Source organism: Gossypium arboreum, chromosome 4 (genome assembly GCF_025698485.1).
Source record: "Gossypium arboreum isolate Shixiya-1 chromosome 4, ASM2569848v2, whole genome shotgun sequence".
NCBI classification, from domain to species: Eukaryota; Viridiplantae; Streptophyta; class Magnoliopsida; order Malvales; family Malvaceae; genus Gossypium; species Gossypium arboreum.
Genome location: NC_069073.1, coordinates 2,111,857 through 2,129,969, shown reverse-complemented (window position 1 = coordinate 2,129,969; position 18,113 = coordinate 2,111,857). Strand labels below are relative to the sequence as shown.

At 30.8% G+C, this 18,113-nt stretch overlaps 3 protein-coding genes and 1 non-coding gene across 4 annotated transcripts; 3 read left to right on the top strand and 1 right to left on the bottom strand.

Moving 5' to 3' along the window:
- Positions 1 to 357: 357 nt before the first annotated feature.
- On the top strand, positions 358 to 899 carry LOC108457954 (protein CYSTEINE-RICH TRANSMEMBRANE MODULE 11-like). The gene has a single exon (XM_017757174.2). It carries the CDS (start codon positions 429 to 431, stop codon positions 663 to 665), a length of 237 nt encoding a protein of 78 aa, XP_017612663.1. The 5' UTR covers positions 358 to 428; the 3' UTR covers positions 666 to 899.
- A 7,033-nt stretch (positions 900 to 7,932) lies between these two features.
- Positions 7,933 to 8,319, top strand: LOC128291895 (protein CYSTEINE-RICH TRANSMEMBRANE MODULE 11-like). Its single transcript, XM_053027389.1, has one exon. It carries the CDS (start codon positions 8,009 to 8,011, stop codon positions 8,249 to 8,251), a length of 243 nt encoding a protein of 80 aa, XP_052883349.1. The 5' UTR covers positions 7,933 to 8,008; the 3' UTR covers positions 8,252 to 8,319.
- A 4,392-nt stretch (positions 8,320 to 12,711) lies between these two features.
- Positions 12,712 to 12,784, bottom strand: TRNAR-ACG (transfer RNA arginine (anticodon ACG)). Its single transcript has one exon. It is a non-coding gene; the product is annotated as a tRNA-Arg (tRNA).
- Positions 12,785 to 13,945: 1,161 nt separating this feature from the next.
- On the top strand, positions 13,946 to 16,292 carry LOC108458413 (U3 small nucleolar RNA-associated protein 18 homolog). Its single transcript, XM_017757802.2, has one exon. The coding sequence runs from the start codon at positions 14,311 to 14,313 to the stop codon at positions 15,985 to 15,987; it is 1,677 nt and encodes a 558-aa protein (XP_017613291.1). The 5' UTR covers positions 13,946 to 14,310; the 3' UTR covers positions 15,988 to 16,292.
- Positions 16,293 to 18,113: the final 1,821 nt, after the last annotated feature.

The following is an 18,113-nucleotide window of genomic DNA, read 5'->3' as shown; positions in this document are numbered from 1 at the left end:
GAGCTTGAGGTTTAATGGGCAAATAGCGCATTTGTAAAGAAAATTTTTTTTGTAGGATGACCGTGGATAGTGTGTGGGAAAAACTAAAATGGGATTTAAAATGTAATCTTTGGGACTGGAACCCTGACTCTCTACACTTTCTACCAAGCTCTTAACCAGTCGGCTAAGATTTGATTCTTGTCGATTTCTAAAAATCTAATTTTGGATGTTAGACTTTGTTGGGGAGGGGGGAATACTGGTAGTTATGACCTTCTGTTGTGTGTTAATTTACTCGCCCACCCGGGAGGGGGGGTTGACTACCCTTTGACTACCCTTTTTTACTATAAAACATTCCCCACTAACTGCCATTTTCATAGATTTTATTCCGCCTACATTCAATTACTTGTCAGTGGGACTAGATTTTGATTTCTGAGTTTTAGTTTCCAAATATGAGTGATCCCAAATATGCTTATCCTTACCCTGCTCAAGGTTATTACCAAGGTCCACCAGTGATGGCACCACCTCCACATTATGCTGCTGCACCTCCACAGTATGCTGCTCCACCTCCACAGAATGCTGCTCCGCCTCTAAGGCCTGGTTTCCTTGAGGGCTGTCTCGCGGCTTTGCGTTGCTGCTGTCTGATTGGTGAGTGCTGCGATGGTTCTTCCATTATCCCTGCGAGCTGATCATCTCTGTAATGTATAATGGAGAAAATGTTTTTAATAATTTATAAATATCAGTGGTTTTATTTATTTATTTTGTTGTCGATGTGTCTTTCTTTTCTTTTATTTTTTTCATCCAGAGAACAGAACAATGTTAAAAATAAGAGGAAAGTCGAAAATGTGATCTGATGAAATATATTCCTTGTATTTCCGTAGGAAAAAGATTTTAATTAATGTGTAATTGCGTTTGTTTTAGAATGGATTTGTGTTTGATCATCTATGGTGGGGTCCACACGTTCTTCCTAGTTTGACCAATTTTTATTAGTTATGACGCTACCTTTGTTTTTTCCTGTTCCTTAACGGCCTTTCTTTGTAAGTGCCTTGGAGCCTACGGATCTTTTGATGGAACATTATCTCGCATAAAATTAATTATCCAAACGTTTGATTCAATGTTATACTGGAATAAAACTATTGTACAAGTCCAATTCTTCCCGTGCCCATTAAAACCTAAACCTAACCACTAACCCATTACAATAGAAGCAGTATACAGTTGTAAATATGGCTACAAAAAGCTACAAATATTCATTGTAAAAGGTTACGAACTCAATACAAAAAACACACAATCAATATTAAAAATATTCGGATCTTTGAATTCAAATATACACGCAACCAATACAAAAGAAAAAATCTAAAGCAAATAGGTGATTTCAATTTTTTTTATTTTCTTTCTCATAAGCCTTAAAACGACGTCGTTTTGCCCTCATCTGACCCGATCTGACCAGACCCGCCTCAGGATTCGCGTGTTTTTAAGTAGAAGGGCTAATTGCACTTTTAGCCCTTCCAAGTTTTTACGGTTTTGCAATTAAGTTTTTTTTTTTATTTCTAACTTTTCCATGAAGTTTTGCTTTGATTTCATTTTAGCCCCGTGTAAAGTGCTGTGTTTTGGAAGGCGGGGATATATTCTCCTTTAGTCCCTCCTTGTTATTCGCACACTTGATTCGGTCCTTTTCTCTTTTATTTATTTCCAGATTTGCCCCAAACTGTTGTTTTAAGTTCAATTAAGTTTTTTTGTTATTTCGACTATTTTATTAAATTAATTCATTTTATTATTATTTTACTATTATTTATTATCATCATTATTATTACTATTATTATTTTTTACTATTACTATTATTTTCTATTATTATAATTATTATTATTATTATTATTATTATTATTATTATTATTATTATTATTATTATTATTTTGCTATTATTATTATTATTGTTATTATTACTATTACGATTTCTATTATTATTATTATTATTATTATTATTATTATTATCATTATTATCATTATTATTTTTAAACCATTTCATTCTATGTTTATTTGCTTGTTCTCAATTTAAATTAAATTTTCACTAGAATTTTCTTTATTATTTCATTTATTATTCCTTTATTTTATTTATTTATTTATTTCATTTTTATTTTGTTTTTGTTCTCATTATTATTATCTTATTATATATTTATTTATTCATTTATGTCTTTATATACCGCAAGTTTATGTTATTCATTATTATTATTGTATTTATATTATCATCTTCGTTATTATTATTTTATTACACATATTGGCACTGCAATTGTCTTCACATTTTACCACAAAGTTGCATTACATTTTACCTGATACATTGAAAATTTTGTTTTTTTTAAATAAGCGAATTTTTCGTATTTCGAGATTCGAAAAGTCGTTCCCTAACTTATGGGGTTTCGATTTGCTCGATAAATCCAAACCAAACAAACTTTTTAAAAAATTTTAATATTCTCGGGAATTAGAAAAACATCGTGTTCTAACTTACGGAATATGATTTCTTTCTAAAACCGAGATAGTCAAATTTCTTTCAAAATAAATAAAATTTTCGGGGTTTCGATTTGCTCGATAAATCCAAACCAAACAAACTTTTTAAAAAATTTTAATATTCTCGGGAATTAGAAAAACATCGTGTTCTAACTTACGGAATATGATTTCTTTCTAAAACCGAGATAGTCAAATTTCTTTCAAAATAAATAAAATTTTCGGGGTTTCTTTTCATTTCGAGAATTTAAGACATTGTGTCCTAACTTACGGGACGTAATTCTTCTTCTCGATTAACTTGAAATATGCTCTTTTCTCGAAAAATTTTCAATTAAATTATATTTTAACAAAGGATCGTATTTTTTTAAAAAAATATTTTCAAATTCTTAATTCTCGACACTAAGACATTAATTAATCAACTAGGTACCAATTTTGGGCATATCGAGGGTGGTAATCCCTCCTCGTGCGTGACCGACTCCCGAACCCTTCCTTTGGACTTTGTAGACCAATAATCATCGTTTTAATAAACCTATTTTTTTATTAAAATGATTGAATTACGAGGTGATCCGATCACATCTAAATAAAAAGTATTGGTGGCGACTCCCATTTTTTCTTTTCATTTTCAAAATAAGAAGTTGAGTCTTTTTTTTCAAAAAATAGTTTCGACAACTATAATGAAATAGAATTGTATAATTATTATTAAATATAATTTAATAAAATATATAATTTCATCATTATGTTTTATTTTGTAATAAATTTTTAATATAGTTATATTTTTAAAAGCATTATGTTTCTATTTTTATACAAATAATTATGTTTTACATCCAACAATTGCATTACAAGCACATATTACATTCATCAATTTGTATTATATCACTCTAGAAACACTGCGATGACACTCAGAAAATAACTAATAATTCGTATCGGGGACTTCTTCAAAAACTAATAATTCATATCGGGGGCGTAAGAGTTTTGTAAGGACAAAATCTTAAAACAATGTCCTACATTAACAGTAAAAACCCTTTTCGGCCTTCTCACAGCATATATATCCCCCACAAATTAAAGAAGAGGTTTGCAACATCCAAGCTACGGGGAACAACCTCCAAAAATGATAAACTATTCATATAGTACTCAAGTGTATGCTGCCTATCTCAAGGAAAGTGAATAAGATGCCTTGTTGTTGCAATACTTGATTTGGCAAGGTCCAACTCAACACATACATAATCATATTATGCCAGTGGCGCCAAGAAAATGCACTCATTGAATTGAACATCAATCTTCATCTTATGTTATATCTTTTCACTCGAACCTGTTCGCCATTAAAATGGATGTATTTTTATTTGCTCATGTATCTTCTAAGAACCAACTTCCGCTTGTCTTAAATGTAGAAAATATAAATATAGGTCCATGCAACTTAAAAGCAGATAAACTACAACAATTATTTGGATTATCACCCTTAGAGCTCTCTTCAACTTGTTCATTACTGAAAATTGTTTGAGCCTAGCTTTCAGTCTCACCCACTGGAACATTGGGTGCTTTCTTGGCATTTTGTAGCCATGGATGTTCTACATACAATAGTTGGGATGATTTTTCATGCATAAAAATATATATCAACATAAATAAAGCATGTAACATGTACAGAAGTTACCTAGCACTTCCTGTGTTGTAAGACGCTACTTTGGATTAGGATTAAGCATTTTCTTTACAAGGTCCTTTGCATTGTCCGAAACCTTAGGCCATGGGTCCCTCTTAAAGTCAATAGCAGAGCGAAGAAATGCTTGTGCCACCCCCTGCTTAGTCTCTGTATGCAAATACGAGAAATGTAGTTTATGTCTATTTTTCTAAAAGTAAAAGAGCATATAGTGAACCGTATGCAAAAGAATACATCAAATTCCTGATACATAATATTAAAGATAATTTAAAAGTTTTTTTCTTTATATCTCTCTTTTCTTTATCTGAACTCTGGAAGCACACATTGTCCCTACACTTATCTCGAGATATAACCTTCATGATGTCAGATGAAAAAAAGGAAGTACTTGAAAATAGAAAGACAAACATGCCCAGAATAGTGGCACACTACAAAGTAAAATATAAAAAGGAGATAACTGAAGCAGCCCTATATTGCATGGACCTATAGTTCCTAGAAAACAACCGCTTTGAGATAGAACGATTGTGTGTATGTAAAACCATGTTCCACAACGATCTAGCCTCATCCACTCTGTTATCCATATCAAATGCAAGTAGAAGGGTGTCATATGTTCACATCATAGCCTCCTTGTCCTTTGGAACAATTCCTTCAAAAATTCAATGTTATATCCCTGATACACATTTACAAAGCTTGAAGCTAAAGATAAAATTATAAATGGATCCCTCAAAATAATACATCAGCTACACAAACTTCAAACATATTGAAATCACTAAAGAAAGTATAAGTTCCAGACCAAGACAAAATTCAATCGACTATTAGAAATAAATTGTAGCCATTGCCGGCCATATAGTATATCATTAGCTGAAGAACAAGACAAGAAACAAGGCAAACAACTATAGTTTATCTATATAGTATATCATAATGAGCCACCGGTACATATTAGGCAACCTGATTAAAAGATCTGATTGGGGAATTCAATTACCTTCCATATTTCTAAACACCAATATAAAATGCCTAACAAAAATCCAATTCCATCATTACCTAAAAAAATACAATTGACACTAAGACAACTTCCTATGAAACCAAAACCAATGACTGAGTGAAAATTAACATACCTTGCTTAATACCCAGATGAACAAATACAAAACTGAAGATAAATAAAGAACCGTAGCACCAAATGAACTAATATTTGCAGAGATCAATCAAATGAAAAATATTCATTAAGAAAATGGTTTATAAGGGGAAAAATACCCAACCTGGAATGGGAGATAAGAAGCTGAAAATATGCATAAGGCAACCATCATCAAGATTATTTATAAAAGCTGAAGAAGGAGAAGAAGACTTAATCTTTCTGAACTTTCTCTTCTCTAGCAGGGGCGAAGGCAGAAAAATTTTTCAAGTGGTGGATGAAATTTTAATTTTTTATAGTTTATATTTTTATAATTTGTAAAGGATTAAATTGAATTTTTATAATTTTAAGGAAGACTAAAGTGTAATTTTACTTTTATTAATTTAAAATTTTTTAAAAATTTCAAAGGTCTCAAATAAATTTTTTATTTTAGAGGAGTCGGAATATGCCAGCCCCCCTGACTACGCCTCTGTTCGCTAGCTCTTCCACCTCCATGGCCGGTCTTTACCTTACGAAAAGAAATTTATTTTTTTCTAAGATATTAACTATGGTATGCAATGAACAATAAACCGACACGACAGTCGGACACGAGTTAGTACTTCGGTTGGCTCTTTGAGTTAAGTTGAACTGCTTAGTTAAACCCAATCGGGATTTATAGGCCGAAATTTGGACAAAGATTTCAGGGTCTTAAACCCAACTTTTTATAAAGCAGCTTAGCAAGCTGGCATGTTGTTGAAAAAACCCATGATCCTAATGGCTTTATTACTCGTTTTGTTGACGTGGATGGCAGATGTTGGAGATGAAATGAGAAAAGTCAAAAGATACTTTATAACCAACTGTAATTTCTTAATGAATCAAGTATGAATCTTTGACGGAAATCTGTTTCAACGTTGGTTTTAAAGGTATTTTTTGAGCAATTTTTTTAATTATTCTTTGGCGGCTCCTTATCTTCTAATTTTTGTTATATATATATATATACCTTAGAATATTTAAAAAATCTAAGAAAATTGTGATTTTTTTTGTTGTTTAATGCATAATCTCGTGAAATCGATACAACTCGAGTAGATTGGCAGTGTGAAAAAGTACAACTCGTGTGGCTCTTTCAGTTTGCTCTAATACTCTAATTTTCACTCATTTTATTTTCAAATACTCTATTAAGCATTAAAACATAAATATAAAGGATTAAGAGTATCACAATTAACATCGAATAATCACCTAAAATATCTTAAAAATGAGGTTAAAAAATATTATTTTTAGCACTTATTATCGGTTAGGGCTTGTTATGTTCTTACCTGTGCATGCAGTTACATGCCATTGCATGTAACAAAATAATAACGTAAGTGATTAAAATATAACGTCTCAAATATAAGTAACTAAAATGTAACCTTAGTAAAATAAAAGTGACTATTTTAATAGTTTACCCTAAAATAAATAATCAATTAAATTTATAAAATTATAAATTTTCAAAATCAAAATTTACCATTAATCAAACAAAATAATTACAGTCATTGCTTAATTTTTACTAATATATCAAATAGATTTATAATATAAATTAAATGCTTCTAAAATCCATTACTTTATTAATAAAAGTATTTTTTATTCAAACTTAGTTGTAAAATATGTCAATATTAATATAAAATATTATAAATCTTAAAATTATGTATGAAATTGATTTAATATATCATATGATACATGCAACTTTAGTTTTAGTTTAATTTTACACAAGAAATTTTATTTTTATTAAATTGATTAATAGGTTTAAGCTGGTTGTCACCTAAAATTAAAAGGTCCTAATTGACATGTAGTAGAATACTTACTGATTTTGACAGGAATTTGATGAGAAATCGACCCAAGAAATTTCTGACAACAAGATTTTAGAGTAAAATTGAAACAGGAGATTCTTTTGAGATTATATGAATATGAGGGTAGAGGTAGGGTTTTTATTTGCTAAAATAACTAATAGGAATTTTAGTTGAATTAGTAAGGGACTTCTAGAGAATTGGTTTGATTGGAAGTTTTGAGTTGTTGTAGGATGACCGTGAATTGGATACTTTTGGAAGTGTGGGGAAAAATAAAATGGGATTTAAAATATAATCATTGGGACTTGAACATTAATTCTCTGCCATTTCTACCGACCCCTAAATCATTACGCTCTAATATGAGATGTTATGGGGCTGGGGCCCGCTGCGTGGGGGTTGGTGGGTTAACGCCTACTATAATTTACCTCAGCCATTCTTTTTTGTCCATAAAACTATAGTTTCTTTTTTTTTTGCATAAAATAATTAATCTTGAGTTAACTTTTATAACGAAAAACAAATATGAAATCTGAATATTAGGAAGAAAGTGAGTAGAAGAAAAATAGGAAGAGAATTGTTAAGAAAAATTATCTAACAACTAAAAAATGCATTAAAAGAAAAGAAAGAATCCTGAGGAGAGTGAGTGTGTAAAAAAATTGAAAAGTTTTAATTTAATTTAATTTATTTTTATAAGTACAATTAATTAAAAAAATTATTTTAATTTTAAAATATCACGTGTCATAAAATAGTGAGCCTCACCAACGCCTAATATAACTCAAGTAGGCCACAATGTTGAGCCTCACCAACGCTTAATATAACTCAAGTAGGCCAGCCATGGGCCCCACCAACGCCTCCACTTTTTTTCTCTATAAAAACCAACTAGCAGCTTTTCGAAAATCTATACTCCTCCAACATTCAACCTCTTGTCAGTGGTATTAGATCTTTGAGTTTTAATTTCCAAATATGAGTGATCCCAAGTATGCTTTTTCTTACGCTGCTCAAGGTTATTATCAAGGTCCCCCAGTTGCTTATCCTTACCCTGCTCAATTTTATTATCATCAAGGTCCCCCAGTCATGGCACCACCTCCACAGTATGCTGCTCCACCTCCAAGGCCTGGTTTCCTTGAGGGCTGTCTCACGGCTTTGCGTTGCTGCTGTCTAATTGGTGAGTGCTGCTCTGATTCTTCCATATTCCCTGTGAGCTGATCATCTCTGTAATGTATAATGGAGAAAATATTTTTTATAATTTATAAATATCAGTGGTTTTTGTTTTATTTTGTTGTTGATGTGTCCTTTTTTTCTTTTAATCGAAAGAACAGAACAATGTTAAAAACAAGATCAAAGCCCAAAATTTTATCTGATGAAATATATTTATTGTATTTCCATAAGAAAAAAGATTTTAATTAATGGGTAATTACGTTTCTTTTAGAATGGACTTGTGTTGACCATATTTGGTGGGGTCCACATGTTCTTCATAATTTGACCATTTTTTATTACAACTTGGGGTTTCTGTGTTTTTTCCATTTTCTTAACGGGCTTTCTTAGCAAGCGCCTTAGAGCCTACGGATCTTTCGATGAAACATACGTTTGATTAATGATGCATTCGTTTGATTCACTGAAATAAAACAATGCTATAATGAAATAAAATTGTAAATCATATCTTAATATAATAATTATTAAATATAATTTAATAAAATATATAATTTCATAATTATGTTTTTATTTTTGTAATAAAATTTTTAATATAGTTATATTTTTAAAAGCATCATGTTTTTATTTTTATAAAATAATTATGTTTTACATTCAACAATTGCATTACAAGCACACATTATATTCATCAATTTGTGTTATATCACTCTAAAATTACTGTGATGGCACTCGGAAAATAACTAATAAATCATATCGGAGACTTCTTCAAAAACTATTTAATATTTCAATTGAACCAATGATTTGGAGACATAAGAGTTTTATAAGGACAAAATAAAAAAATTCAAATTTTAAGTTAAACGAATCGAGTTATTCAAGCCAACTCGAATTTTTTTTTTTAAATTTCAAGTTCGAATCTAATTAAGTTTTTGAATTCGAATAATTCGAATAAATCAAATATCCAATTATAATATTTTATATTTTTACCCCAAACTCCTAAACTTTTTTATTTTTTCCTCAAATTTTTACTTCTTCCCACTTCCCCCCAAAACTTTTACTCCTCTCTCATCCCAACCCCTATCTACCCAAAATCTATTTCCCACCAAAATTTTACTCTTCCACTTACTTTTCCTCAAAATTTTACTCTCAAAAACCCTCAAAATTTTTTATTTCCCCCCCAAATTTTTTTTCCCTACCACTTTCCCTCCAAAACTTTTACTCTTCCCATCCCACCCCCATCTACCCCGAATCGACCCCCCAAAAATTTTTTTAATATTTGTCCTCTAAAATTTTACTTATATCTAAAAATCAAAATTATCCCCAAAAAATCTCTAAACATAAATAATAATAATTTTTATTTATATCTACTATTTATATTATTGAATTGTTTAGTCATATTAAATATTTACATTAAAATTGAATTAATAATGATGTCATAAAATATTCGTGTTAATATTTTATATTGATATTAATTTCACATTTTATCTTTAAAATAAATTTTATTAAAAAATCACATTTTACATTTAATATATTTTTAATTCCAAGATACATAATGACAAAAATCTAAAGATAATTGAAACAACTAAGCAAGGAAAAAATCTAACATAAAAGATTAATAAATAAATTATGAGGTGATGAAAATTAATAAAAAATTTGATTACGGTTGAATAAATTTTATTACGATGAGTGACAGTAGTTATAAGGACCCAAAATTATTTTTTAAAATTTAACTCGAACAAATATATTCGATTCAATTCGAATTCCATCTCACTCGACTTGATTCGAGAAAATTTAAAATCAAATTAAAAAAATAAAATATGTTTCGTCAATTCGATTAAGTCGAAATTTTTCATTCGATTCGATCGAACGCTCACTCTTACATATATATATCCCACAAATTAAAGAAGAGGTTTGCAACATCCAAGCAACAGTTATCAGTTATATATGGGGAACAACCCCCAAAAATGATAAACTATTCATTTAGTATTCAAGTGTATGCTGCCTATCTCAAGGAAAGTGAATAAGATGCCTTGTTACTGCAATACTTGATTTGGCAAGGTCCAACTCAACAGTCAACAGAGACATACTCATATTATGCCATTGATGCCAAGAGAATGCAGTCACTGAATTGAACATCAATCTTCATCTTATGTATATCTTTTCAGTCTAACCTGTTCACCATTAAAATAGATGTATTTTCATTTGCTCATGTATCTTCTAAGAACCAACTTCTGCTTGTCTTAAATGTAGAAAATATAGGTCCATGCAACTTAAAAGCAGATAAACTACAACAGTTATTTGGATTATTATCCATAGAGCTCTCTTCTTCAGCTTGTTCATTACTGAAAATTGTTTGAGCCTAGCTTTCAGTCTCACCCAATGGAACATTGGGTGCTTTATTGGAATTTCGTAGCCATGGATGTTCTGCATACAATAGTTGGGATGATTTTTCACGCATAGAAAATATATATCCACATAAATAAAGCATGTAACATGTACAGAAGGTTACCAAGCACTTTCTGGCTGTAAGACGCTACTTTGGATCAGGATTAAGCATTTTCTTTACAAGGTCCTTTGCAGTGTCCGAAACCTTAAGTCATGGGTCTCTCTTAAAGTCAATAACAGAGCCAATAAATGCTTGTGCCACCCCCTGCTCAGTCTCTGTATGCAAACACGAGAAATGTAGTTTATATCTATTCTTCTAAAAGTATAAGAACATATAGTGATCCGTATGCAAAAGAATACATCAAACTCCTGATACATAATATTAAAGATAATTTAAACGTTTTTTTCTTTATATCTTTCTTTTCTTTATCCGAACTCTGGAAGCACACATTGTCCCTACATTTATCTCGAGATATAACCTTCATGATGTCAGATGAAAAAAAAGGAAGTACTTGAAAATAGAAAGACAAACCTGCCCAGAATAGTGGTACACTACAAAGTAAAATATAAAAAGGAGATAACTGAAGCAGCCCTATATTGCATGGACCTATAGTTCCTAGAAAACAACCGCTTTGAGATAGAACGATTGTGTGTATGTAAAAACATGTTCCACAACGATCCAGCCTCATCCACTCTGTTATCCATATCAAATGCAAGTAGAAGGGTGTCACATGTTCACATCATAGCCTCCTTGTCCTTTGCTCAACATCCACTTTGTCACTTGAGTATCAGTGACTTCATGAAATCTAATTTAACCGAGTAAATACTAAACATAACCAAGCCGACAGCCACAGCTTAAATTATAGCATCTTGAACAAATAGGTTGAATCAATAGAAGCACACCAAATAATCATTCCATGAATCTTTCAGCGTGAGAAAACCAGAGGAAGATGTAAAATTTAAGTTCACTGCCCCACCCTCCCCCCAAAAAAAGTAACTCTATATAACATTAAATGATAATTTTTTCTGCCAAAAATATATATAATGATAAATTCGTGTATTTGCTTATTTAAAAAAAAAAAAAAACTCACAAAAACTTAAATGATTGCATGTGCTTTGCATGAAAAATAATTTTATTTCTGTTTCAATTATGCAAATTTAATGATATTACATTTAAATAATATTTATTTTCATTCCTTTGAGAACATTTACCACCTTCATTAAGCTTTTGCAACTGTCTTTGCTACTGTAAGTGCTTCTATGGCTACTTGCTAGCTATGTTATATATTTTAACTGGGAGAATATTGGTTTAATAATAATATGACATTTCATTATTAAATAAAACAAAAATAGTAATTTTTTTAAATAAATACTGATAATTTTATTTAAACATACTTTAATAATTATTAATTATAAATAAATGCTAACCCTCAATTTGAGACTCTAAATCTAAACTCTTAAACTTAAGATCCTAAATTGAGAGTTTTAATATTTATTTATAAGTTCTCTATTATTTTTGTTTTATTTAATAATGATGTGTCATGTTATTATTTACTGATGGTATATGAAATTATTACACCGACGGTGCTAAAAATATTATTCCATTATTTCTACTTTATATTGTTAATAACAATTACCTAAACGTAAAAATTCTAATTACATTGTTTATATGATAGAGTTAAAATGCTTATTAACAGGGGCGAAGCCAGAAAAAAATTTTAGGGGGGGCCAAATGAAATTTTAAATTTTTATAGTCTATATATTTATAATTTTTAAAGGACTAAATAGAATTTTTATAATTTTGGGGGGCCAAAGTACAATTTTACCTTTACTAATTTAAAATTTTAAGAAAAATTCAAGGGCCTAAACATAAATTTTCCAATTTAGGGGGGCCAGGGCCACTGGCAGCCCCTGTATTCGCCACTGCTTATTAAAAGGATTTATATGATGATTAATTCAAAACATCAAGACTTGTATGAAATTTGCAAAAAATAAGTTCTAGGCTTCAGTTTTGATGGCTGTCGGCCTAGAAGTATGTGGAGAGGGGGCTGGACTAGGGAACTGCCAATGTGACACCTTAAGGCCCGGCGCTTGTCGTCGTCTATTGGGAACTGCCCAAAAATTTAGATAAACAGCGACTCCACTGGGGATCGAACCCAGAATCTCTGGTTCCGTAGACCAGCGCCTTATCCATTGGGCCATGGAGTCCTTGTAACACCTAAGACGACTATACTAGTCTTTATTAAATATATTGAGACAAGGCAAACCAAAGAAACTAGAATTCTTACCCAGCTTTTAACTAAAAAAATAATGTTTAATATTATTTTCTTTTACGGTTTTTTTAATTATATACATATTTATCGCTCTTACTTTTCACCAAGAACTCTGATAATAAAATATTTAAAACTCATCCAAACCTAATTTTTGGCAACAAAACTCAAGGTAATTTAATTCTTTTATTTTAATTTTAATTTTAATTTAAAAGTATCACGTGTCATAAAATGATTGGTTAATAAATTTTTTGATGACTTAAGGTAATTTGAGTATCAAAATATAATTGAGGTACCAGCTTGAGAAAAAGAGTATAATTTAAATAACATTTTATAATTTAAGTTTTTATATATATTTTACATAATTTGGTTCCTCTATTTTTGTAACATCATTAATTATTCTAAATAATTAATATTAATGTTCACATCAATTTTTCATAAGAACATTATTCTAACAAAAAATATTTTTCATGAAGAGTTTTAATGAGATTTAAAAAAAAAATTCTATATCAATATTTTTAACGTGATTGTTATCATTACACATTACGGTGAATATTTTTTAATTTTAAAATATTAAATAAGTGAATTTAATAAAAGGATTACAACGGTGGTAACATATGAATTTAATAAAAATTATAACGGTATTAATAATATATATTTTATGTAATTTTTTTACTCACATAGTGTATACGCCATAATATAGTAAATACTTGGCTTAAGTGCCAAAAGATCCATCATAAAATAATTTTAAAAAATCAATTGGACACCTAAGCTAAATATCTAATTGAATCCTTCAAATTATGAATTGCACTTCGTTAAGACTTCAAAATAAAGTTTTCTATCATGCCTTTGATGGATCGTTAAGTGATGATATGATGGCTTAAATTAAACATTTTAATTGTTTTAGAAAACCTTAATTGATTTCTTAAATTATTTTAGGATGATTTTTTAATATTTAAGCCTAAAAATGATTAAAATATTACAAAAAAAATTTAAAATTATTAGAAAATATATAAAATTATAATTATAAAGAATTTAAAAATATAAAAATGTTAATAAAATATATACGAGTGATATGTTAATAAAATCCGATAATTGTTAAATGGGCCAACGAAGAAAAATTGTAACCCAATGGATTTTAACTTCGAACTGACCTTATTTTCTCAGCTGCCGCCCCCTCCCGCCTTAAGATTTTCCGGGAAATACTGTCTTTCCCTTCTTCTTGATCCGTATCACTTTTCTCAACTTGGGTTTAATTTGTTTTTAAATTTTATATATGTTTGTTATTGTTTTCATCTAATTTTGAGTTTGACATGGTGGTGTATCTACGATATGGTGTTTGTGTTGTTTTTCGTATTTTGATTTAATAATTATTTATATGCTGCTCAGGAATTTGGTTTGTCGACCTTTATTCATCAGGTTTTTGTTTGGTTTTTTATTCTGAACCTTTGAAAGAGGGAAAACATGAGTTTGATATCTCAAAACCCAGTGTCTAGAAACAAGGTGAAGTTTAAAAGGGATGATGAAGTGGTTTCGATTAATGGAGATATCAATGATACTGAGAATGGGTTGGAATCTGATTCTGAAATCTCTAAGTTGAAAAAGAGAAAGAAAGAAAAAGAAAATCAGATTGAGGTTGAGCAGGAGAAAGAAATTAAAAAGCTTGAAAGTTTTCTTTTTGGGTCGATTTATTCCCCCCTTGAATTTGGCAAACAAGTGGAGGAAAAAGCTCACGATGTTTTTGCTCAAGACGGTTCTGCTTTGTTCTTCTTGGACAGTTCCACGAACGATGTGGAATTGTCCGAGGAAAGTGATTATGAACAGAAGACTTGTAAGGAAAGGAAAGCTGTTTGGGTGGATGAGGAGGAGGAAAGAACCGTGATAAACATAGCTAAGGTCAATAGGTTGAGGAAGTTGAGGAAAGAAGAGGATGAGAGTGTGATTTCTGGTTTGGAATATGTTTCGAGATTGAGGGCTCAACATGCTAAGCTGAACCCTGGGACAGAATGGGCCAAGCTAGATTCAGGGTTAAGGAACGATCATGGTTATGATGATGAATCATCTGATGAAGAAAAGGGTGTAGTGGCAGCTTCTGGTTATGGAAACGGTGAAGTTGTTGATGATATTCTTAGAACAAATGAAGATCTTGTGGTGAAGAGTAGGGTTAAATTGTTGCCAGGGCTTCTTGAGTATTCGAGACTCGTGGATGCAAATGCTGAGGAACCTTCCAATGGCCCAATAAATTCAGTTCAGTTCCACAGGAATGCTCAGTTACTACTTGCTGCTGGATTGGATCGAAGGATCAGGTTTTTCCAGATCGATGGTAAACGGAATACCAAAATACAAAGTGTTTTTCTTGAAGATTGTCCGATTCGTAAGGCATCTTTCTTGCCTGATGGTTCCCAGGTCATTATAGCAGGGAGGAGGAAGTTCTTCTACTGTTTTGATTTAGTGAAAGCAAAAGTCGATAAAATAGGACCACTGGTTGGTAGGGAGGAAAAAAGCTTGGAAGTTTTTGAGATTTCCCCCGATTCTAGCACTATTGCATTTTTGGGAAATGAAGGTTATATCTTGTTGGTTTCATCCAAAACAAAGGAGCTGATTGGAACACTTAAAATGAACGGAACAGTCCGCTCTCTAGCTTTTGCTGATAATGGGAACCAATTATTGAGCTCTGGAGGGGATGGAGAAGTCTACCATTGGGACTTGAGAACTACAACATGCATCCATAAGGCCGTTGATGAAGGCTGCATTAATGGTACGTCTCTTTGTACATCACCAAATGGAAGAATGTTTGCCGCTGGTTCTGATAGCGGGATAGTAAACGTTTACAATAGGGATGAATTTTTGGGAGGTAAAAGGAAACCAATCAAGACAGTCGAGAATCTAACCACCAAAGTCGATTTTATGAAGTTTAATAGTGATGCTCAAATACTAGCTATCTGTTCTACCATGAAGAAAAACAGTTTAAAGCTGATACATGTCCCATCATTTACAGTCTACTCTAATTGGCCTCCACTGAATAAGAACTTACAGCATCCCCGCTGTCAGGATTTCAGCCCTGGTGGTGGTTTCATGGCTGTTGGAAATGCCGCCGGCAAAGTGCTACTATACAAGTTGCATCACTACAATCATGCATAGAGTGGATCTTTACCCCTCTTAACTTGTTTGAAGCATCATGTATTCTTGTAAGGTGAGTTCATTCAGCTGCAGTATAGTTTCAATCGTCCTCTCTGGTGGGTGAACAACCTTTCTTTTCTTTAATTCGATCTTTTGAGTTTTGCCTTTACTTATAAGGAATGATCAAAGAGCTTAAGTTTTGGATACAGTAGCTTCAAACATGTTCTTAGTGTGAACTTTTTGGTTGTTCTAGTTTTTTTCTGATCTTTGTTGTAATTTCTCTCAGTGATATCTTATTTAACAATTTTGCCTTGCTTTATTGAATATTTGGAGACTACTCTTTTTTTTTTATCGTTACGATATTGGGGTCATAACGAGGAGGGGGATGACAGGGTTTAAAGCTCTAATCATTATTCCAAGCAAGTTTTGGCAAGATTTGGAGATTACTTTTTTTGCTTAATCTGCCTGATAATCTTTTTTTTTGGAATCATCTAATATTGGGTTTTTGATGTCTAAACTTCACATATATCAGCTATGTTCTTGCTTACTAATATGATTGTTCTCTGTAATATAATACACAATCATACATACACTACACTACTATACAGGTGGAGTTGCGGATCAAACCATGCTCTCGAGTATGGATAAACGAATTTATTTTGATTATAATTGATTAGGATATGTATTGTTTAGTAAAAAGAAAAGCCAAAATCTTCATCCAAGATGACATTTGGGAGTTCCCCGAGCATAAAAGTAAATTTCTTTCTTTCTGTGGAGAAAAATGGTTTATGTAGTGACTCTTAACATGTGATATCCAATACATACAGAACTCAACATTGCTCCAATGCTTATGCAAAGGTAACCTGTGCTTTTCTATACTTGGGCAAATAATTATATAAAGCAAGACTGAAGAAAAACTAATGAAGGTTTAAAAATGTGTATATTTATTTTGTTTGAATAGATAAAATTAATACAATTTTATTTGATTAAAAGAAATGATTGACTATATTGATTTTTAATTTTAATTATATTTTTATAAAATAATTTAAATAAAAAGTAATAGAATAAAAATATCCCCAAATAGGGTAAATAAAAACTCTAAATTAAATAATTATTCGATAAAAATGGAATAGAGAGATAATATGGATTACATGGTTTGGTTGATTGAATAGAATAGTCGGATAATGTAAAGTTAAAGGAATAAGTAAATAATAAGTATAGAAATACATTATTACCCTTAAATAAATGATATTTGTTTATTTTTTCAATTATATAAATTTGATTTAATTATATTGAATAATAAATTAAAAATATAAAATATAAAATTTGCCTTTAAATTAAATAATCTTTTAATTTTAATTAATATAAATTATTTTTACTTTTTCATCTTTTAATTAATATAAAATATTAAAATTATATAATAACTATAACATAATATTTATTTTATTTTATATTTTAAATAAATTCTCACGGTTGACGTAGTGATAAGACAAAAAGATATGGAGGAGAGAGTGGTGATAGCAATAGAGGTTAGTTCACCCAAGTGGAGATGAAGAGAGTAAAGGTAAGTTCGTAGAGTATAGGCTTGGTATTTTAGAGAGTCGATTCCTTCTTCATCATTCTTAGAAGTATTTATAGGCTTGGGTTTCGTGTAAGATAGTGTTAATGTGTCAAACTTAATATTTAATTATCATTATGGAACACATAGGGGGTGTTTTCGATAAGATGATGATGTTTATAATGAGACAAATCCTGTCATTCATTTTGACTAGATGGAATAGGGCAGTAGATCTTACGTGGTGTTTAGTGACTAAAGACTTCACGTTTTTTATGAAGACTCTAAGACTCAGACAACATATGACTTGTACTTGTCCAGATGGTCATCCCGAGAGGGAAAATTTGTAGGTGACCTTTTGGTTCATTAGTGGCGGACTTACTTTTTTGGGCCTTTTTGGCTTGCCAAATGTCTTAACGCGGATGAGGATATAACAATATTTCCCCTTTTCAAGTCGAGAGGAGAGTTATAAAGTGGCCTTCCTCGAGACGCTTTAATCCATTAACTTACTCCTTTATAGGATGTTTCGGATAGTGACATTGTTTTACAGTGAAATGTTATATCAAAACCTTTTAGATTTTGCAATAAATGT

What these genes read in the sequence shown, in the direction of transcription:
- LOC128291895 (XM_053027389.1), top strand. Translation starts at nt 8,009, where the DNA reads ATGAGTGATCCCAAGTATGCTTTTTCTTACGCTGCTCAAGGTTATTAT.
- LOC108457954 (XM_017757174.2), top strand. Translation starts at nt 429, where the DNA reads ATGAGTGATCCCAAATATGCTTATCCTTACCCTGCTCAAGGTTATTAC.
- LOC108458413 (XM_017757802.2), top strand. Translation starts at nt 14,311, where the DNA reads ATGAGTTTGATATCTCAAAACCCAGTGTCTAGAAACAAGGTGAAGTTT.